At 33.5% G+C, this 23,850-nt stretch overlaps 1 protein-coding gene across 1 annotated transcript in view; it reads right to left on the bottom strand.

Annotated features, from left to right (window-relative positions):
- LOC129004295 (uncharacterized) overlaps positions 1-647 on the bottom strand; it is a 28,435-nt gene extending 27,788 nt beyond the window's left edge. The window contains exon 1 of the mRNA XM_054432823.1: positions 579-647. Within this exon, the coding sequence (XP_054288798.1) occupies positions 579-607 (29 nt within the window). The 5' untranslated portion in view covers positions 608-647. The remainder of the gene's footprint in view (positions 1-578) is intronic.
- Positions 648-23,850: the final 23,203 nt, after the last annotated feature.

The following is a 23,850-nucleotide window of genomic DNA, read 5'->3' as shown; positions in this document are numbered from 1 at the left end:
TATTTGTTTTTTAAGCTCTTTAAAAAGGTCTAAAGAGAAATCGGGAAATTTTGTGTTTTGAGGGTCAAAAGTGAGAAAAACCAATTTTTACCCCATAAAACCCTCCGTAAAGCCTCGTTCCCATGGTCCGATCGTGCTGGTTCGCGAACTCATTCAAGTTTATCCCACTTTACACCTTTAAACCAAATTTCATCAAAATCGGACAAAAATTACTCAAGTTATCGCGTTCACGGACGTATATATATATATATATATACATATATAAACATTTGAACGAATGGTGTTTTTGGCCTCTGGGGACATCAAAATGAAAAAGTAAATCGGTCCCGGGTCTAGGTCTTACTGTGCCACCTACGGTAATAGCTACTTCCCTATAGGGAAATTCGCTAAAATAAAACTATTTTTTGTTATTCTTCTTTTCGCAAACAAACCCATTCGCGTGACAAAGTTCGTCAACAATGGTAAGTGGGGCAGTGGTACCAACCGAAGTGACAGCCAGGCCTACCAACTGCCACTAAATAACACTGTCGCAGGGTGGCACGCGACTACAGCGCGCGCAGTGGGTGAAGATCGTTTACCTGGATTGCGCCTTGGTTACGACCGTCATGGTGCCATCCCCCGGTGGACGAGGTATAGTGACGCCTGCTCCTTCCCCCACGGCAGCCCGCTACACACTGAATACTGCGGGTTGCGTTAGATTCTCACGGCGCACCTTCTCGAGTCGCCACAACATATCCTTGGATAAAATCTTAGTCGTTCACTTCAAGGTTAATCACTAGTCTGATAACACGATGTGGCTTTAATTCACCCTTGTAAGCCAATTGTTTATGGTATCAATTTATCTTTTAAGACTTTGATTTTAAAAAGTGTTGTAGGTGCATCCACTCTTGTAAGCCGGTTTATTTAGTAGCAATTCTTACTTACGTCGAATACTTGGAAATTGTAAATATATTTAGAATAAGTTTTGAGTTATAATAGGCCTACATACAATTCAATATTAAAAAATGAGAAAGTAGTTAATACTCGTAATAAATGCATTTCGTTTATCAAACGATATTAAACAATGAATTTTAAAATATACTTGATCACTTGGACCGAAACAAGCTTAATATATGCGAAGATTTAAGCACCATGTTTGATCGGTATGAAATAAAACGATGATTAACACTATGAATAAGAAAATAACATGAGAGGCCTACATACCGTGTACTGTCAGAAAAACTATAAATGAAAAGAATTTAAATGATTTCCGTATAACTCAGAGAACAACTTTGAACTGCATATTATTCAACGATTCCACTCAAAAATAAAAATAAAATATTGCAAGTACCATAGTATATTACCTTATCATATTACATGTTACATTAATGTTACCCATGAGGACAAAAAATACCATTTATCAGACAATAAACCAAACAATGCAGTGAACAATATCAAATTCATTTTTTTTGTCCTAGGACGCTAGGCATGAGCCCGGAATTGTTTTTCACATTACTTCAGGCTAGAATTATCTATGGGTTGCGGCATTATCACATGGATAAAATCCATTGGTTAATTGGCGGGATTTGAACCCGGGACCTCTGGAACCGAAGTCCCGCGCTCTAACTAGACTAGCTCGCTCCACTAATATAAAATTAAATTAGAAACCCATACAAATTTACTACCAGTAAACCTTCTTGATGACAACGAAGTAACTAACGATAAAGTAACGACAAGTTAGTTATGGACTTAAAATATCCCTCCTTTATACAACGATCCCTCGGTTTAAATTATGATACCTTTTGTTCGTGATGCACTTGTAGGAGTGTAACTAATGAAAAAATCATCAAATATTCATATTTTTCTAGGCTCAAAAATGTATCGTAAATAAATCGATAATAGGAAAATTCCAGCATAACACATATTAAATCATGGTATTTAAATAAACTTAATTAAAACAAAGATACGTGTAGAATAAAAGATATTAAAAGAGAACAGAAAAACAGACTAAAACAGGAAAGTGTTGAAAAAGGTCTCATGTTAACAGTGAATACTTCAAGATTAAGAAAATATTACACCAACTATTTCCTTACATATAGAAAGGTTTATAGACAGTTTATCGTGAAAAGTAGATTACTTTTTGTTTGCGATCTGTTTTGGACTTGAAAAGAACGAAAAAGAACAAAAAAATCATCTAAACCACAAAATTATGATGTAATATGAAACACAAATTACATAAATTTCCTCGGAAATGTGTTTAATTACCTTCTTAGAGATAAGATTTAATTACCAACGCTAAGGATGTCCTAAGACTAGAAATAATAGTTAGTGACTAGAGATATCTAGGTGTTCCTAATTCAAACTAAAATACTAAATAATGATGGAATCACACTGACTACTAGTATTTTGAAACAGGGGTTATGATTTATTGACATGATCATCACAAGAAAAATGTATATCAAAAACACAGAATCAATAACAACAGCAAGTAATATGTAATAACATTATCTAAGATTTTCTAGAGTTCCAAGTAAACTAATAGAATCTAGGATTTTATTTTACTGCCTGATGCTACCTTCCCTAACCGGAAGGCTTAAGATGGATATTAATTGTGATGTAATATCATATCTAATATGTTTACTAATTTTTTGTTGCAGCGTAAAAAATAACAAAACACGTTTTGAAGAAAAGCTGTTAGCGTGACTTCAGCCAAGGCTTCTTTCAATCTTCAATTGATTTACTAAAAATACTTGCAGTGTGAAATATTTCATGATTCCTGGAGTATGATATTTGAACGTAAAATCTTTAACTGAAAACAAACCAAACCCAATAATCTTTAATCCTGACTCATGTTTAATTTAGCTTTTGAAATCTTACAAGTAGCAAACGTAAAAGTTTACTTCACATGTGTAGTGACAATTTAAGTTTAGAAATTATTTTTACTCAAAATACATACATGGAAAGTCTTATTAAAGTGTTATACTATCTATGTCGTTGTTTAATTAAATGGGTGTAGAGTGGTTAATTCGAGGCTTATTTGAAGGCAATTTTCAACGAATTCTTTCTGACCAACCTAATGCTGGAAATTTTGAAGTTAAATACTGGATTATTAACCAAGAATGGGTCTATATATTAACATCCAGGGTTTGGATTAACCTAAATTTATTTAAAACTAACCAAAGAAGCTTTTTCAGTTACAAAACTGAAATCCAGCACTTCTGCCACAAATGTTAAACTGTTTTTGGGTAGTTTTAACAAACGATCACGTCAATTTTGTTAGGAAGTCTATTTATCAGATTCCAGTCTGACTGTTCCTTTATAAAACCCACTTGACTTCCAGTTTAATTTACAACGCCATGAATCAGGCCCTGCTATAAATTCTGCGCGATAACAAAAGCTGTTTGGTTGTTTACATTAGACTACGCAATCGACAAAACCTATAACGTCGAAATATTCTGAAACGAATTTCGAAACCAATATCCAAAGAGTTTTACTTATAGAACTCGATCTAGGAGTCCAGTTAAATTCACAACGCGTGCGGTTTTGTAAATAAAATAGTTACAACATGTGTTGAAATGAATAAATTCATGTTCTTCGCGTTTTGGCAATACACCATTATGAAAGAAGTTGATTTTGAAGTAGTTTTCGCTGTGAGACTTAATTGTTTAGCTACTATTATAGATTGCGACTATCTGTTTTTATTTTTGTATTTACTACTATGGACACTTTTCAAATAGGTATTACTTAAAAATTTGGATCTCTAAGGATCTTTTTTTGGATGACCTAAACATGAATTATGGTGAATGGAAAATGATAAAAAATCTAGTTTCTCAGTTTCAAATTTAGAATGATGATTGAGCATAAATTATTTCTTATTAAGACAAGGTCTTATATTCGTATAGTCTGTGAATTAAACTTTTATGTTTGAAGACAATTTTGAAGGATCAATTTAAAAACCCACTTTGTGAATTTGAAATTCACAACTTTTCACTGACATCTGCACAAAAACAGAATCAAAATTCATGCTAAAAACACACGGCTTAATCGGTTTAATTCACCACATTCTTACAAATTGGATAACGAACCATTAAAAAAATGATATTAATGCTTTAGGAAAGGTCTCAAAAGAAAAACTTCAAAAAACGGTATGCACAAATTTTGATTTAGTACGTCATGACAACATGTAAAGCTAACGAACGCGAATCCAAATATAATCCAGAAATATAAATATGTGAGATTGACGCAATCCTTTGCATCATCTCCCTTCTGGTAGACAGAAATAACAGCAAGAGTGATTGAAGATACACTGGAAGGGGTCTGGTACATGCAAGAAATGTGGCTAGAAACAGTCATCATTTGAAGTTCAACATGGCAGAGATAATCTTAACGTTGCTAGGAATTTTCATAAGCTTAATTAAATTAGGAAAAACGTTTTGGTAGGCTGTTGGTTGAAATGAAGTCAGATGGTAGGAAATGTTGGTTTGGTATGTAATAAGTTACGGTGATTTTGTTTATGGTTAACTCTGTTGTTACACTTGGTAGCTATACAAAAATAAAGTCGAACTAATTAACCTTTTTCTAATATTTATACCGGAGTTTTTATGGAAAACCCACTAACAACACAATAACACTTTAATTGGAAACCAGCGTTATCCCCTTGGATTTTATATTAATTCACAAGGGCTTGTTAATACAAATATATAAAATAGATACAGAATTTTAAAGACAAGTTCAGGCAGACCAAATATTTTAACGACGGTTTAGCATAGTTTAGCAAGAAACATTAAAATACAGATACACTTATTTTTATACGGTCAGATTGGAAATATTATAGTAAGGGGTGAAATTAATTAGCATGAATATCATTGATTAAATTCCTAACGGAATTCCTATATCTATGATAAAAGAAAAATCTAAATTCTATTTTAATATCTGAAAAAAATTAAATACCATTAAATGTAAAGTAAATACTGCAGGATAATTATCCGAATGAAAAGTAACGTTGTTAACAAACTAACAAAACTGACATTGACATTGTTATTTGTTAGCCCTATTTCAACAATGGTCACATTGTGTATAAATATAGTCGGCTGGATTACCTGGTTAGCAATCAAGACAATTTTAAAGCTTCAGCACAATATTTTTAGACAGAACAGTTTCTAAAGGGTTAAATTACCTGGTTACTGTTAAAAAGATACTTTGCCTTTATACACAGTAATCAGGTAATTTAAACCTATATTAGTTACTTTATACAATAATTAACACAATACCGTCATGAAAACAGTTTCTGTACTAAAAATATATATGACATAATACCCCCGCCACAGTAAACCTGCAGACTAAGCGAATTTCAATTTGATTGATTGGATTTGATAGAAAATATCTCCTTAAAAATATCACATAATTATTCCATATTTAAAAAGCATTAGTTTAACAAGTACTTAGGTTTGCTGCAACAGGTAGGTGTTAAAAGTGCGTTTTTATGTGTGGGAAATGCTATACAGTATTTATTTTAGTATGGAATGAATGAATTTTTTAAATGCGATAAAAATATATTAATAAACAAACAGTCTACATCAGTTTACTTATCCTCCATAAGAAAAAACATTGGGATTTATATTTACAACATTTTGATTTTTCTCCTTAACCATTAGGCGAATGATGAAGCAAAATGAAAAAAATCCGATTTTTTTTCTCGAGTTATCATGATATATATGAATTTGAATGGAGGGTGCCTCTAGGGACCTCAAAACGAAAAAGGAAATCGGTCCCGGGTCCAGATCTTACCATATGAGTACTACATTATGGTAACTGCTTATTTCCTATATGGGAAATTCGATAAAACAGCAAAAATAAATTCAAACACTTGTTAGAATATTGTAGAACTATGAAAGTCATACATTCCATAAGATTTGTTCTTTATGATATCCACCCTCTTTATAAATAATGCACTAACATTACAAAATTACAAATTCAACCGTTGACAATACAACACTACTGCTTATTCAAACATGTTGTTTGCCTCAGGATTCTTCTTAAACAGAGATAAGACAACATTATCACGGGGCTGTGACGTCAGTGCGATCTCTGATGCAAATGAAACAATGATCGTTTCCGAGGACTTGTTGAGACATGAATATTCCAGCAGTCTTCAACGTTGCATGAACGTTGTCGCTGAGCAACGATTATTGTTGGGCGATAACTTGCTTTAAGCCTAGTCTTTATGGCTATACTAGATGTATTTATCGTGATCTACAATAAAATGGAAGCCTTCACAGAAGATTGCTTTTCTAATATTTGTGAAAGGCTTTTTAAAATTACATGGCGTTTGTAATGGTAACCGATTTAAATTAAATAAGTACCTTTGGAGACCATTGTTCTATTATATTGTGAATAATTTTCAGAATGATTTCAGAATAAGTCCGCCCAAATGTAGGACCATTTTTTTAAAACTAGTTGAAACAAAAAGACAAACATTTTATATCTCTGTTAAGTTGTGCGTTGTGCTATTTTTTAAATTCATGAGTTTTACCATTGACTATATATTCATATATAGTCAATGGTTTTACATATACTACAATGGCTGAAATTTTGTACTGGGCTGAAACAGAGATCAACTACGTTTTTCGTTATCTTTATTTAAAATAATTGAGATTCAATAAAATAAGCTCAAATTGAAGTCTTACTTCAAAACTTGCAAGGGTCATTTGGGAACCTCATTTTCAGGTTGTAAGCAAAGTGGCTACTAAATGCATTACAAAGACCATTTTTATGGCAAGAGGTGTGCTTGATTTTATAGCTTTGTCACTTTATTATAAGTGCTATATCACTGTCTGGGTATTTCAATACACTGCAACTTTGAACAGATCCTTCCTGAAGGGGAATAGTGTAGAGTATAAACACTACATTTCTGTAGGGCCTATACACTAGGCAGTTGTATAAACAAACGGTTTGTATACAGGATACAATACTTTAATTTTAAAACTCTGTGGATGTAAAGCTAGTACATGTGCACTACGCACATGTGTACCCACCTAGTGTACGTATATTGTGGAGTGTGGACGAATATATGAGTACCAATAGCGTAGAACGTATGTCGCATGTACATATACGTACGGAGATTCTGTGAGGCGCGCTGGTGTCTAAATCCATTGTAGGTACAGTATGCTATATACGTACACCACATGTACGTATATGTATGGAGGTGCGGCGAGCGCGGTGGTGTACCTACATCCATTGTACATTTACGTACATTACGCCACATGTACCTTTTACCTTTTACCTTTAACCTTTTACACCACATGTACGTATACGTACGGAGGTGCGGCGAGGCGCGGTGTACCTCATACATCATCACTGCCCGGAATAGCCCGCAACCCGAGTCGAGTCGCTCATTTCTGTACTTCCGGTCTCAACCTCACTGACCTACTTGTCAAATAACTACTAATTAATACATTTATACCCCTCATAACAAAAGTACAATATTTCTTTATGAATCTGATATGTAAATTAGTTGCAGATTCATTCCATGAACGTTAGTCGATTTACAATTTTGACCTTTCCTATTTAATGCTTAAATATGGTCTACACATCCTAAGAGCTAGCCCAGACCATACACAATACTTTAGGAAGGTAAGGTCGTTGAACACTTAGCTAAAACCCGGTGGTGATTGGCAAGATTTGAACTCACTACCTCAGAGACTGAAGCCCCGCACTCTACCACAAGACCACACTTCCAATGCTTAAATTTGTCTTCAAGAATTTCTCTTAGTTTCAATGCTATTCTAATTTTTCGCGTGTTTTCACGCTGTGTTTGTGCGTGAAAAAAACGCCCGTAGCCTAATCACATATGGATGCTTACTACTGTATGTTCTAAGTACAGTAGTATCTTTTGCAAAAATAATCTTGTTGATTTTATCAGTAATGAATGATATATTTTAAATAGCTGCTATAAAAAACGTACCTGATAGTATAAGGTATACTACAGGTATACGTCATTCCCGTACTTATTTGAAAAGGTCGAGTTTTGCTCAGTTGCCTAGTTGAGTACTATGACGCCTGTCAACAAATGACTTTTACAAAACAAGAAAAATCATTCGGTGTTTTTTTAGTTTGCACGTACTAACGGTGTTGTCAGTGTTCAGAAAACTTTCGGACCAAATTTAGGAAGGAGGCTCCTCGTAGGAACTGCATAGCTCGTTAGTGAAGCAGTTCAAGATGTTTTTGTGTCAGCAAGAGTTCGAGTCGTCCAGACTTCGTCAGGAACTGTGGGGAGATTTGAAACTAAGTTTTGTAGTAGCCATTTGTTGACAGGCTTCATAAACTTGAAACTATAACAGGTTTGTTATGTGAGTTTTGTAACACAAACAAAGCATAAACTTGTTAAAACAAACTTATAAATTCACTCTTTCCATTGTTGTAACAATCAGCTGTTTGATATCACGGAAACAGTTGCTCTATTCTTATTCAATAACCCTGTATATTTTTAATGTCGACTGCAATGTTTGAGTTTGTATGATAAATTTAAGCCGTAGTACACATCAATGAGGATAAAATGTTCCAATATTCTGAAATTAAACAAAACGTTTGAAATTTAATAAAGACATTGATAAGCAAAACTACATAGAGATTAAACTGCATTTCAATAATCAAACATTGTTTACTATAAATACTGAAATTCCCAAAAAATTAGAATTATAATGATTTTTCAGCTATAGTTATAGTTTTAGGGATGGAGAGGCATTGCCATATAGTGGAAAACGAAGTTAAGTAATCTTGTCGGGCAGAAATATCCATACATTGCAGAAATAGAATACATCGACCACATGGCTCTCTTGATGAGCTAACTTGAATGCTGACGTCTCCGATGTGCTGGCTTTGGCTTGTAAGTGGAATAAGTGTTGAATGCTCCATATTTTACTTTCAAGATTCCTTTAAATAAAAACAATTTAAGACGTATTATCTATTTTTGGATTTTTGTACGACGGTTAATGAGTATACACAATGAATTGTTTCAGCTGGGAAATATTCGTTAAGACCACTGGAAAATCACATAGTATGAGGTTTTTTTTGCAACTGGGGGCGTTTGAGAATATTTTCCACACCATATTCTAACCCAAGAACCTATTTCACGATTATTATCATGTAGTAGGCAAGTTTTCTGCAACTCGTGTGTTTGAAAATATTTTCTACACTATGTTGTAAACCTAGAACCTCTGTTAGATTATTATCATGTAGTACGCAGGCATTCAGCATCTGGGGGTGTTTGAAAATACTTTCCACACCATATTCTAACTCTAGAACCTCTGTTATTTCACGACGCAGGCTTCCCACAACTGGAGTGCATTTTCCACACTACCTACTGTATATTCCAACCCTAGAACTTCTGTTACGTTATTTTACGTAGCACGCAGGTTTTATGCAACTAGGGTGTTAGAAAATATTTCCCCCATCATAGTCTAACCCTAGAACCTCTATTGTCACGTCACTTTACTTGGTAAGTGGGGTTTCAGCAACTGGGGTGTATAAAATAGTTTCTACGCCATATTCCAACACTAGAACCTCTACTGACACGTTATTTCAAGTAGTTCGCAGAGTTTCTGCAACTATGGTATTTGAAAATATTTCCCACATCATAGTCTAACCCTAGAACCTCTATTGTCACGTCACTTTACTTAGTATGTGGGGTTTCAGCAACTGGGGTGTATAAAATAGTTTCTACGTCATATTCCTATTCCAACACTAGAACCTCTGAAGTCACGTTATTTAAAGTAGTTCGCTGGTTTTCTGCAACTGTCGTGTTTGAAAATACTTCCCACATCATATTCAAACCCTATAACCTCTGTTACGTAATTTCACGTAGTATGCTTATATTCTGCAACTAGCGTGTTTAAAAATACTTTCCACACCATATTATAACCCTAGAACCTCTGTTAGATTATTATCATGTAGTACGCAGGTATTTAGCAACTGAAGTGTTTGAAAATATTTTCCACACCATATTCTAACACTAGAACCTCTGCTGTCACGTTATTTCAAGTAGTTCGCGGAGTTTCTGCAATTGTGGTGTTTGAAAATATTTCCCACATCATATTCCAACCCTAGAACCTCTGTTACGATTATTATCATGTAATAAGCAGGTATGCAGTAACTGGGGTGTATAAAATAGTTTCTACGCCATATTCATATTCCAACACTAGAACCTCTGAAGTCACGTTATTTCAAGTAGTTCGCTGGTTTTCTGCAACTGGCGTGTTTGAAAATACTTTCCACACCATATTATAACCCAAGAGCCTTTGCTTTACGTTATTTCAAGTAGTTCGTATATTTACGGTAAATGGGGCATGACAAATATTCCTACCCCCCTATTCTAACCCTAGAGCCCCTGTTACATTATTTTACGCATTTTCCTGCAACTAGAGGTGTTTAGAAATATATTTCCCACACCATATTCTAACCCTAGAGCCCCTAGCACGCTACACCTGTGGTTATACACCCACCTTGCCGTGTAACCAGACACTTTGCGCCGGTTTGTTCAGTGATAGCACGTTTATCGCAAGGCTGACACCTCTTATCACTTTATGGGGGGTGTAAATTGCTCTGATAACAGTGCGTGAACAGTTTCTGGTCTCGACCCTGCCACAGGTAACTTTGATTTGTGTCCTTTTTTTCTTGATTAGCCTTTGAAATTTTGAGTATCTTTGATTATATTTGTGTTTTACGATCATACTTTAGCGATGTTTTGGTGAAAAAATGAGATTTTTGTTGTATAATTTGGAGATAATATTTTAATTGGAGATTGATATAGTAAACATAACCTAAAAGTCATAGGTTTGGTATTACTGGCTCAATAACAATAATTAAATATCTTAACTATGTATACTGGGTAATATGAATATGGTAATACAATTAAGCTTTGTGGGGACAAAATATGAGATGATTCAAAAGGAAATTTAAATCTAATTCTACACGCAATGGTAAAAAAAGGCTTTGGCTATAGAAATGAGTAGGAAATTGAACACCAACTATGTTATTTTAATCAGAAAATTTGCAGTTGATCAATATACAAAGCGCTCCTCAAGATTTGGAATAAAATATTCCTACATACATAATTACAATACATAATTACAATTTTGCGTACTGTGGCCACTTAAATCAGCCTATTAAAATTTGATATGCAATTTAAAGTACACAATAACATTCAAAGGACCAAAAATCTAAAAGAAATTAAATCTTGCAGTCAAAACATTTCCATATACAGCTCAGTGACACATTATTCATCAACACCTTAAGTGAAACACTTTCAAATTTAACTCAAAACATAATTAAAATAAAGACTAAACATTTTAAAAGTTTATTCTCGAATTCTCTTTTTTGACCAAAAAGAAAACCAGCCTTTGACCATCTTTTGTACCTTGTAAATAAGTAGATCAAATTGAGCGTATTCTTGTGGTTGGCTCCCCATCTTGAAAATGGACGGATTGTTAGGAGACAGTTATGAGAGTTAACAGATGAGTCTGCCTGAGTTAATGTAACTCCCGTGTTAGTTATGAGTGAATCTAGGCTTATTTATATCTCGTGGGTTGAGTAGGCGAGGGATTGGACCTCACTCGCTGTTCACACGTTTATATTTATAATTATAATTTTAAGTTGCTTCCGACGTCAGTAAGATGTGTTTATATGTACAAAGTGTTCAACTTGTATAACGGTATTTGCTAGGTTGATTTTGGAAATGTGTTTACAAATTGAAAATAAATAAATGTCTGAATATTGTGGTGGTAAGGTTCAGTTTCGGTTGTAATCAAATTAATATTTTTTATCTGTACTTCTTTTGCCTGATCGTAGTTTTTTTTCTAGTCATGTTACAGTTGTATGATGGTTTAACATTATCAGTCCTTAAAAACAGCGACAAACACGTAAGTGCGTATTTTAAACTAAATAAGAACGCCGTATGGGTGTAGATTAAAATATTTGGTACTAAAGTATACATTCTATCTATATGGACTAGCTGTCACTATTTTTAAAATTAAATATGACATACTATAGTTGTGTGAGCCAGTCACAGAATGCGCTAGTGTCTTTTGTAACTGACACAGTTGATGGGTCATAAAATTTGATGTAGCTCACAATAAGTAGATAATTCAGTTTGACTTGGTAAACAAGATTGTGTAGTCGACAGATATCAGTAATTTACATTAGGACAATCTTTCGGTGGTTTACTTCAACCAGGACAGTTTAAATAAGAAACTGGTGACAACTTGAATATGGGTATGGAATGTCTAGTTGTATCAATAGTCAAACAACGTAGTGCTTAGCTTTGTTATTGACTAAAATCAGCTGATTCTTAGCAAGTTATTGGTCAAGATCAGCTGGGAACAGTTCAGAACCAAGCGATGTTTCTAAACGAAACCGGAAACTTTTTGATTGTTAGACGATCTCTATAAGCTTTAGCAATAAGCTATAAGCTTTTTTATACTTTTTCGATGAAATGGCGACCATACAAAGTAGGTATATTAAGCCTAGTATGAATGGAGATGAGTGTAGGATGAGTGGAGAGATCTTGTAGTCTTGTTAATGACTAAGGCCGACATGTTACTTAACAGCTGTTAATTAATTGCCTATACAGCTAATGGCAACTAAGGGACCTACAGTTAATAGTAGAATCCGAACCAAATTTTTTGCCTTGGTATATACGAATTGGCCTAATTATCAGGATATTACTGCGGATAGTCAGTACTCACTCGTGCGGACCACCGACGAGCCTAAGCATTTTGTTCAATTTTAAGTTCTAACGAGCTATAAGTATAATTATTTACTACCAAAAATTTTACAACTGTTCAAATTTATTCGACTCTAACCACTTACACATTTTTCAACAGCCATACTCTTAGGAGCCCGTGACGTGAGTAGTAGGGGCAATTTTGATAACTTGGGGTGAATGGCCCTGGCCAGGTGTGGTTTAATTCTGGGGCCCATTGAGCTGTTGGGAGCATACCGTGTTTATGGGGCAGCAAATTACGGGGCGCATGCGCACCAGCCCCTCAGAAAATAGCTCTGCGCGCCCACACCTACACTACGGGCCCAGTCCGCTCTCGTCTCTTTTTGTGAATTTTTGGATCTCTGTTCCCCAGCCGGTGAGTGAAGATGTTCAATATCTTATGTTTTTTTTTCAATTTTGAAAAGTTTTAATTAATTATTTCATATTGTTAGTGAGTTTTATTAATTGATGATAAGTATTTTAGTAAACATTTCAAAAAATTAACACTTATACATGTAAGGAAATTTAATGTAGTATACCCTACACTTAACTAAATAGTTTGCATATTCGTACAACACTTGAGGTATTGACACTTTTTTATAAAAACTTTAATAAAATCCATTCTTAACTATCTACTTTTAACTAAAAAAATAATTGGCTGAAATCTAAATCAGTTTCAACCGACAATATCTTGTTTGAATCACGATTATTGTAACTTGAGTATGTGACCGTATCACACTATGTGTTTTGAATAGAAATTCTTCACTTGTCCGTCAAATCTTGTTCATTGTTGTTTGAACATAATGGACAGTAATGATCAAATACTAACATTTACTATTTTTTGGCAATTTAGCTCACATAGGAAGCAAATAAAAAACATTAAAGAACTATGAGGGGTCTTTCGTACAAATGTGTTTGTTTTCTCATATGAAAAGAAAATATTTAATTAATTTTTTTATAACTATAACACTTTAATAGTTAAGGAATCGTGTTTGACAGGAAAGTCTTAACATTTAGCATCGTAGTAAAACAAAAACATTGTAATAAATATCATAAAAATATTATTAGATTTACGCAACTAAGTCAATTAGTAATCATACTGTCAATTTAAATTAAAAACTTGTAACATTTAAATAATTCTACTTATTTAATTAATTGATTTACGGTCATAACAGTTATTTGAAAGTAGTGTGATAAATTATGACACCTAAGCATTCAATTTTCTTAATATTAAACTGTTGTATAAACATCCGAAACACTCTTTGTCAATCTCGCCACCACAGAGAGATTTCAACACAATTTTACAATAGGATTAGTATTCTACATTGTGGAATAGTTTAATAAAATTCAAAGACAAACAAATAAAAAATACCCCCGCCGCAGCAAACCTGCAGACTAAGCGAATTTCAATTTGACTGATTAGATTTACACTGAAATGTTTACTTAAAAATATAACATTTATTCCCTATTTAAATAGAATTTGTTTAACAAGTACTTAGGTTTGCTGCATCAGGTAGGGTAAAACTGGTTTTTTTTTGTAAAATTTTAATAGTTAGTAAGAAATAAAAACATTTTCCAAATTTGATAAACAAGCAAACTACAACAGTTTACTTATTCTCCATAAGAATAACATGGAAATTTTAAATTTACAATTTTTTGGAATTTTCTCCGTAACCATTAGGCGCATAATAACGCTTCAATATACTAAATTATTTGTTTTTTAAGCTCTACAAAATGGTTTGGAAAGAAATTGCTAAATTTTATGTTTTTTGGGTCATAAATGGGAAAAACCTATTTTTACCCCATAAAACCCCCCGTAAACACCCGTTCCCATGGTCCGATCATGCTGGTTCGCGAACTCGTCCGAATAAACGTAGGTTTACACGTTTGTACTAAATTTCATCAAAATTGGATCATTTTTGCTCGAGTTATCGTGCTGACGGACACACAGACACACACACACACACACACACACACATATATATATGAATTTGAACGGATGGTGTTTTTGGCCTCTAGGAACCTCAAAACGAAAAAAAAAATCGGTCCCACGTCCAGTTCTTACCATGAGTACTACGGTAATAGCTTATTCCCTATATGGGAAATTCGCTAAAACAAAGACGTTGTACACACATTTTAGCAAACAAAAATGTAGAAAATTTGACTAAAAGTAAACCAGTGGTAATAAAACAATTATTCCTGATGAACAAACAATTTACAAACGAAGAAATTAATTCTTTAACTTACAGTTCTTGCAGCATAGACACTATTTACATGGCTGTTCAGGGTAGTCAGTCATATAATGAAAACGGTTATTTCAATTGTTACACATATAGAATCAGTACCTAAAATGTTATGCAAGAATTACTACATATTTACCTATTTAGAAATGGACTAGAGTAAAACCCAGTTTTTAGGTTTATTTGGAAAAACTACTTTTTCAGTTATACAGGGTGTTCAAAAAAGGTGGTGACATAATTGACGTAGTGATTCCTTGGGTCGAAATAAAGAGAAAATCAAGAATAATCTTTCTCTAAATCGCTTCGTAAAAGAGATATCCGCCATTTTTTTACATGAACAATTTATAGTTTGAATTTTTTCAACCAATCTTTATAAAACTTTGTATGTATGTGGGTAGCAGAGACCCATATTAGAAATTTTAAGTTGAATCAAGATTATTTTTTCTAAAATGGGTCTCTTCTACCTTAACATACATAACATATCATACAAAGTTTCATAAAGATTGGTAAAAAAAAATCAAAGATAAAAGAGGTTAATAAAAAAATGTGGATATCTGGTCAACGAAGCTATATTGTAAAACATGTTATTTTAGATTTTCTCTTTATTTTAACCCAAGGAATCACTACTTAAATTATGTCCCCACCTTTTTTGAACGCCCTGTATGTTATATAAAATTTAAGGGAAGTTACTAAAAATAATACATCTTTAAGTTAGTTTTGTAAAAAAAAAAATAATTTTAAAAAATCTAAATTTTTGCATTAAAATTTAGTTAGCATTTAATTTTGTTCATTGATGAGTAAAAACTTCTTATTTGCTCCAATCATGCTTAGACAATGGTGCTTTGAAATGGTTTCATGTAAGCCAAACTATGTAAGCGAGAATTACTTTATACAGTTTTACTGTACGAGTTGAATTTCTAGAGAGCCAATGTTCTTGTGGCAAACATTTATAGGAGCCTGATACAAAGTTCTTGTCTTATCACTGTCATGGCCCCTGAAACGGTTTTATGACAACTACCAAGAACCATAACAATTCTAATAGTTTGTTCCGTAATTAATAATGCAAGAGTTTATAAATCTACAGAGTTGAAGCTACGGTAGCTTTCAAATTGAAATTACCAAAGTCAATGTGGACATACGGTACCATGAAGTTTCATGTTACTTCAATTTTGCTAAATTCTCACCAGCAAAATCTTGCAATATCACAAAATATAAAAATCCAATACACATTCAAACTCTCTTTGTTCCAGAATTAAATTTGTTAATATTGTAATACTAATACTAGGCGCCTTTGATTTTCGAAGAACAAAAACTGAAATCTGAAATATTAAAACGAACCCCCCAAAAATACTGTTTCAAACTCATCTAAAATTATTAGCAACTGGCGAAAAAATATCACGTGTGTCTTTAAGTTTACGAAAAACAAGCGTACAACGATTTATTGTTAAATTACCACACATTATAATATACGAGTTGAATAGAGCGTAGGAGATTAAATTTTCCATACAGAACTTACGGTTTGATGAAATAAAATAACCTTTTGATAAACTTATTTAACTCCAAAGGTTCCACGACGTGTGCAAAATAATTTCCAAACGTACCAAACCAAATCCGTATTATTGCCTAAAGATTTAACACCTCTAAAAACAACTTTCACCTACGATTAAGACATAATGGACGGGAACTGATGTCATCATAGGTGGTTTTCGAAATATGCGTGATTAATGTAACGAAGAAGTGTTTAATTTTTCCGGTGGTCAGACGTTCCTGGCGTAGAACCAAGTGTCACTCGGAGAATTGTGACATATTTGTGACACTGTCGACGAAAATATTCCACAAACTGCTATCCCGTCATCGTCAACCATCAACATCTCAAGCTCTAACTGCTTTTCTCAAGTTTGTAGTTTTGCGTCAGGAAATATTGGAAGCCAAGGATTTCGAAACGGATTTCCAAGGATTTCCTACGTAACCGGATTGATATTTATATAATCGTAAGTTTAGATTTAATTTAGACATACTGGTAGACAATATACCTAGCGTTCTATAAAAAAAATGTACTTTGCGATTTTAAATATTTTCAGACTTACTGCAGCAATGCAGTAATTATCTATGTAAGATGAAAATATTTGACAGAATAAAGAGTTTAAGCGGAAATTGTTTATGTTTTGGTCAAGTAGCTCTCATTGTCAGAAGCTCATTTATGAAAAAAATTTTGTGAACATTTTCTTTTGACTATGATTCATAAATAAAAATGTATGTTTAATGTAATAATACAATCTACAAGCTGCTATATTCGCGCTTCGCAACGGGGGGAGTACGCTAAAAAGAATAATGGCGTCCTTTAGATCTGCTGTAATAGTAACAGATCTATTATTTACTTAAGAAACATAGTGTGGACCTACTTACTTTCAAACCCCTCATAAGAATCTACCAACAATAAGTATAGCAATAAAATCAATTACTTTATACTGTCGATAGGTACCTAAAATTTTGTTTTACACTATTTCTTCAAATTTAGGCAAGCCTCTTTAGCGGTAGCTTTTATATAATAAATAACAAAAAGGCTAAGAGCAAATTCTACAAAACTTTAACTACCTTTCCATCTCAACGTAGCCCTCTCAGCATACTAAATAATTTGCACCTTTTCACAATGTAAATAAAGCAACATCAACATCCATTCAAGTAAATAGGCCTAAACAAACAGCTGTTAATTGAGTTGAATTAATTGTTGATGTTAATTCATCGATCTCTGTGTTAATTGTATGAATTAAATAATGTAAACTTCGAAAGCATGTTCATCCACGCTCCTTTGGAAATCGGCATTTGGGACAGAGTCTTTAGGGAATTCGTTCATACCTATAATTTTCGGCAAATCTACTCACTCTGAGCTTAATTTTTATGCGCTATATGTCTATATATCTATTTGGTTTATGGACTTAAATTATTACCACATATTTGACTGCACCACTTTAGATGATAAGATTTATTTTTTTAGATTATTAACACAAATTATTTACTCAGATCAAGGGGAACCTGATTAAACATGTTAACAACTAAGTTTTAAACACAAAGCTCCTTCTATCAAATCGTATTATTTTTAAATGTTGGTTTTTTGTGTGGCATGTTAATTTTTCTATGCAAAAATATTCACATCCAATATTTTAATCATACATTAATATCCATAACAGCTATTGCAGCATTTTAGAGTAAGCCAATAACATTTCTGTCGTTATGAATTGGATTACCACAACGATAATAATTATCTCGAATAGAATATTTTTCAATTGAATCAAAACAGTAGGAAGGAACGAAAATATGTGCATGACAATAGAATTTATTGCAATAAAAAGATAAGCTAAAAACTACTGTAGAAGGTGTTATATCATTCGTAAACTACCTAGTCCACCACTTCGGTATTATCAACCGTATGGTGAAGATGTATGGTGTATTATGTATGGTGAAGACTATTCGAACATATTTCTTCTTTATTTAAGAAGCTATTTGTTAGGTTTAGTACATTTTACTGCAGGAAAAATATTACTCTATGGCAATACCATAGAACAAAAAGTTGTTCTATGATAATAGTATGGTCTGGACCTAACGGAAAATTATCATACAGAACCTTCAGATTGTGTCACTAAACTAACTATTGAAAACATTTAGAAATCGCGAACAGATTTAGATCAACCATGCAAACCAGCGTGTTTGAATCATCGATGTATAATAACTCCCATACATAATGTAGAGTTATTATACATCGATGGTTGGAATGAGTTCCGGACTAGCCTGATCCGGACATCAGGGGGTTTGTGAGTGGGATTCCAAATAAAGGTTTTAGGGTGAATTACAACTAAAAAATATGTGAGACTGATTGCAAGTTAAAGATACGCTATGGGGTGGTTTAGTTTAGCTAAATTCCCTTATAGGGAATTTACCTTCTCTATTACAGAAGGAGGAGACCTAGGACCCAGGATCGATTCAATTTTTTATCTTGATGTCCCAAAAAAACAAAAAAACTTTAAACACGATAACTCGAGTAATTTTGGTTCGATTATGATTAAATTTGGCATGCATGTGTAATCGATGTATATACATTGTATACATATGTATACGTAGAACTGGATAAATTCCAGTGTTATTCTTATGGAAAAAATAAAATATTTGTAGTTTGCTAGTTTATAAAAAATATATTTGTTCAAATTCGGCAATTTTTAAACACTATGCCTACACCAATGGCATTTTATAAAAAAAGAAAATCACGTTTCAATCCCTGTAGCAGCACACCCAAGTACTCCGTATCTAGTATTATTAAAATAGGGAAAACATCTAACAAGGAAATAATTTAGTAAAAATCCATTCAGACAAATGGAAACTCATTTAGCCTGCATGCTTGATGCGGCTGGAGTATTTCTTTTACTGATACAGAGTAAAACATGGTGCACATAAAATTTTGTAAAACATAGACATATACATTTAAATTATTACACTCTCTCAGTATACTTAGCCTCCACCTGGAGGTTATAGGTAGTGGTTACGAAACTACTAAAAGTTTATGAAAATATGTTCATAACATCTGTTCATTTATCTGTGTATCAGATATCTCAGGAATTCCCCATCCAAAAGATTGTTATATGTATCCAAATTCATCAACAGAAATTATGACAGGTCAAGTGCAGAAAAACACCACTTGGTCACATAATATTTAAAAGATAAGAGCTCGATACTTTTGTAAAACATAGAGCAGCAAATTTTATGGCATTTGGGCAAGCAGTTAGACATTGATTGACAATAGCAATGAAATATCTGATCTTTATAAAGCTAATAAAAAAATCGGTAAATCTCTTCTAGAATTTTGTTTCGCGCAGAATCCCATGTCTGTTGATCGTTCCAGTCAGACAGGACACAGAAAGAAATTTATATTATTTATTCAGTCATGATGTCATATTAAACTAAAAAAAAACATACATATTAAGTATCTCTAGTGTTCAGATTAACTTATTCTATTCTTATACTCTTTCTTTGCAATAAGAGAAACAATTTTATTTATTTTTTTTAGTTCTGAAAAAGTAGGAGTGATTTTTTAAATGACGTAAGAAAATAGTTGTAGTAGTTATGGGTTTTGTATTAATTGATTCTTTAATGTTTTCTCTAATTATCTTAATACTTTCTGAGATACCAATGGTGGCTCAGTTAAGATGTAGACTCTGTACAGCATTGGTAATTTTTTATGTTCAATAATCTATCTAATGTGTATAAGTAGATTAATAACAGTGTTCAATTTTCAGCTCCTCTACCAAAAGAAGACAGTCAGCAACATGGACTTCAGGCAAGTGTTCAGCCACTTCATACAGTCCTAGAGACAGCAAACACCTCGGAACTGTCATCTTACCAGCGGATTCCTATGGGTTTGTCTTTTTCCGCTTTGCTGCCGATGTTGTTTAAGTCTCGCCAGCAAAGTGAAAGAGGCCGATTCACAGGATGTTTTACCATCTTTAGTTCAGTTAGTTACTTGATTTTAAGATGCAGTTAATTTGATGTCAGTTATTTAATTCAATGATAGAAATCGTATACGTAAAGAAATATGTTTAAATATGGGTAAAGTATATTGTATGGCTTCCCTTAGCTAAAAAATATTGAATTTATTCACGATACCTATTGACAATTTAAGGTGGGTTAGTAATTTATACATGTAGATTGTGATGGTTTATTTCATTAACAGTTGAACTAATGCATCACGTTAGGGCAGATTTTATTTTATAGAATGTTGTTCTTTTTGTATAAATAATCTCTTACTAATGTGTGTTTGTTTCATTTTTGTCTTTAGTTAGTGATGCAGTAGGTAATGTTATAGGATAGATAATTAATAACATTATACTCTGTATTACAGAACCTGTCTCCTTACACTTTGCCTACCTGGAACTGGAGTGGGTTAAGTAAGGCCCAGACTAGTCTTAGGTAGAAGAAGGGTCAGGAGACAGGTTCCATCAAACAGATTATATGTTTATGTTGAAACTCAGACTGGTTTGTTGAAAACCCTTAGAATAATCATTTTTGTTTTATTTTAAACCTGAAAGCACATAAAATACGTCAAACAACACTTATAATAATATATTTACACTTAAACTGTTTACTCACAAGACTATAAATGCATATAAAAGATGGTAAGTGGTGATCAATTTCGATTGGACACTAAAATAATCAGATTCACCTATTGGGTCTGATAATGATTGGAGTATCCAATCGAAGCCGTGTATTTACCATATTGTGAGTAAACAGTAGTGTAAATATATTATTACAAGTGGTATTTGAGGTATTTTATGTGCTTTTAGGTAATATAATAACACCTATGATGCTGACAAAGAAGTTATTTATTTGTAACAAAAGAGTTTCCTTCTCTAGATGCTCTAGATTCTCTAGATTCTACTGGATGCAATCTTAGAGAAAATTTGGAGGTGTGTCATTAGTATATAGAAATTAATTTAATTTAACTAAAATCACTTGATGTGCCACAATTAATTGTATTCAGTGAAAATAGTAATTCTTATTTCATATCACCTCTTTAATTCAATCTTAATTCAATCAATTAGGTACATTTAAAGTATACACATATGGTGTAAATGTAATTATTACATGAAATTAAAGGTACAGTATATAAAAGACATAATAGTATATAAGAACAATAATTAAAACAATACAATCATTGGAGAGTAAAGGTAATTTAAAAACATAATGTTATGAACAATCAATTAAATTAATACTTTGCCCCGAAATCTTTAAAATTTTACTGAGTTTTTTGTATTTAATATAATTTTAGAGGGTCGTAAATAATTTATTATCAGTTTCAGTTTTAATTTTTATTGGTAAGTGGTTGAAAGATCTCTTTTAATGCCTATTAAATTTAAAATTTTAACCGTCTTTTGTACTGTAACTATGAGGGTTTCTGGCAAAAGGGTTAAATAATTTAAACTGCAAAACAGTTTTGAGAATGTAGAGACTGTAAACAGTAGTAATACCCAGATTTTGAAATTTTTTACAATGTAAATTATTCTCCAAATTAATCATGGACGTTATTGGATTTCATTTGAAGATGTAAAAATGCTTGGAGGTTAAAACTTGTTGGCACACTATATATTTTGAGATCATACCCGCACAGAGTGGATCTAAGAAAAATTAGATAGGTAGTCTAATAAGTTGTTTGTTTCAAAATAATCAGTACCGGTATGGATACATCTCAGTTAAAAATTTTTATAAAATATGGTAGTATTGAAATAGGTCTGTAGTCAGGAAGATCAATCTTGTTACCTTTTTTAAACATTAATAATTTCTTTAACTTTTATAGACTTTTAGTTTGTTGGCGAATACTATGGATAACTATCCATATATCTACCTATTGATATTCTGGACATTATTATATTGTGCCTGCAAATTATTGAGCGGAGCGAGCGAAGCGAGCGAAGCTCTTATACGTCGACTTTTATGCATTTCGTAATACGCAAACTCCTCCTAGACGGCTGAATCAATCGTTTTCAAATTTTGGATGGTGAAAAATACCATATCGGTGAGTGCCAACATCTATATGGCGTTAAAAATAACTCTCAGGAATCCGCCCCACTGGGTCTCAAAGTTTCAATGTAATCCTTATGGAAGCAGTATCTGACACATAAACAAAGAAATATGATCAGCTGTTGACTATTGAATGCAGCAGATGAAGAAATAGCTGATAGCATTATTCCACAGATATTAGAAAAGAAACGGTATGAATCATAAATATAATCAAATGACGACACTAGCTTGAGGTCCGTGACGTAGGAAGTGCTAAAGGAAGTACTAAAGGTGAGCAGTCTGGAGTGTGGAAACTGTTTATGACGATTAGATTTAGGTATCTGCATTCCTAAAATTCTATGGGAAGGGAGGAAAACGGGTCCACGACGTGGTCCGTGGCGTTAAAAGTGGCGAAGGAAGTAGTAAAGGTGAGCGGTCGGGAGTGTTGGAACTGTTTATGACCATTAGATTAAGGCATTTGCAATCCTATGATGCTATAGGAAGGGAGGGAAACAGGTCCGTGACGTAGGAAGTGGTAAAGGAAGTAGTAAATACGAGCAGTCCGGAGTGTGGGAACTGTTTATGACCATTAGATTAAGGTATCTGCAATCATAAAATGCTATGGGAAGGAAGGTAAACAGGTCCGTGACGTAGGAAGTGGTGAAGGAAGTAGTAAATGCGAGCAGTCCGGAGTGTGGGAACTGTTTATGACCATTAGATTAAGCGGCGGTACACACGCTCTCTTCGGACTGACTGATGAATTTTCATCAGTCCATCAGTTCAGTTTTTTGATGTGAGCTCACATCAATTTGGCGTACACACGATCAGTTCGGTGTGTCAGTTCGATGTGAACACACCAAACTGACACCGAACTGACCGTATGTAGCGGGCTTAAGGCATTGCAATCCTATGATGCTATGGGAAGGGAGGTAAACGGGTCCGTGACGTAGGAAGTGGCGAAGGAAGTATTAAATGCGAGCAGTCCGGAGTGTGTGAACTGTTTATTACCATTAGATTAAGGCATTGCAATCCTATGATGATATGGGAAGGGAGGGAAACAGGTCTGCTACGTAGGAAGTGGTGAAGGAAGTAGTAAATGCGAGCAGTCCGGAGTGTGGGAACTGTTTATGACGATTAGAGTAAGGTATCTGCAATCATAAAATGCTATGGGAAGGGAGGTAAACGGGTCCGTGACGTAGGAAGTGGCGAAGGAAGTATTAAATGCGAGCAGTCCGGAGTGTGTGAACTGTTTATTACCATTAGATTAAGGCATTGCAATCCTATGATGATATGGGAAGGGAGGGAAACAGGTCTGCTACGTAGGAAGTGGTG

This window comes from Macrosteles quadrilineatus, unplaced genomic scaffold (assembly GCF_028750875.1).
Source record: "Macrosteles quadrilineatus isolate MER2022 unplaced genomic scaffold, UCM_ALF_1.0 Scaffold_9__3_contigs__length_116548681, whole genome shotgun sequence".
NCBI lineage: Eukaryota > Metazoa > Arthropoda > Insecta > Hemiptera > Cicadellidae > Macrosteles > Macrosteles quadrilineatus.
Note: the sequence above shows the minus strand (reverse complement) of the source record. Positions and strands in the feature narration are given on the sequence as shown.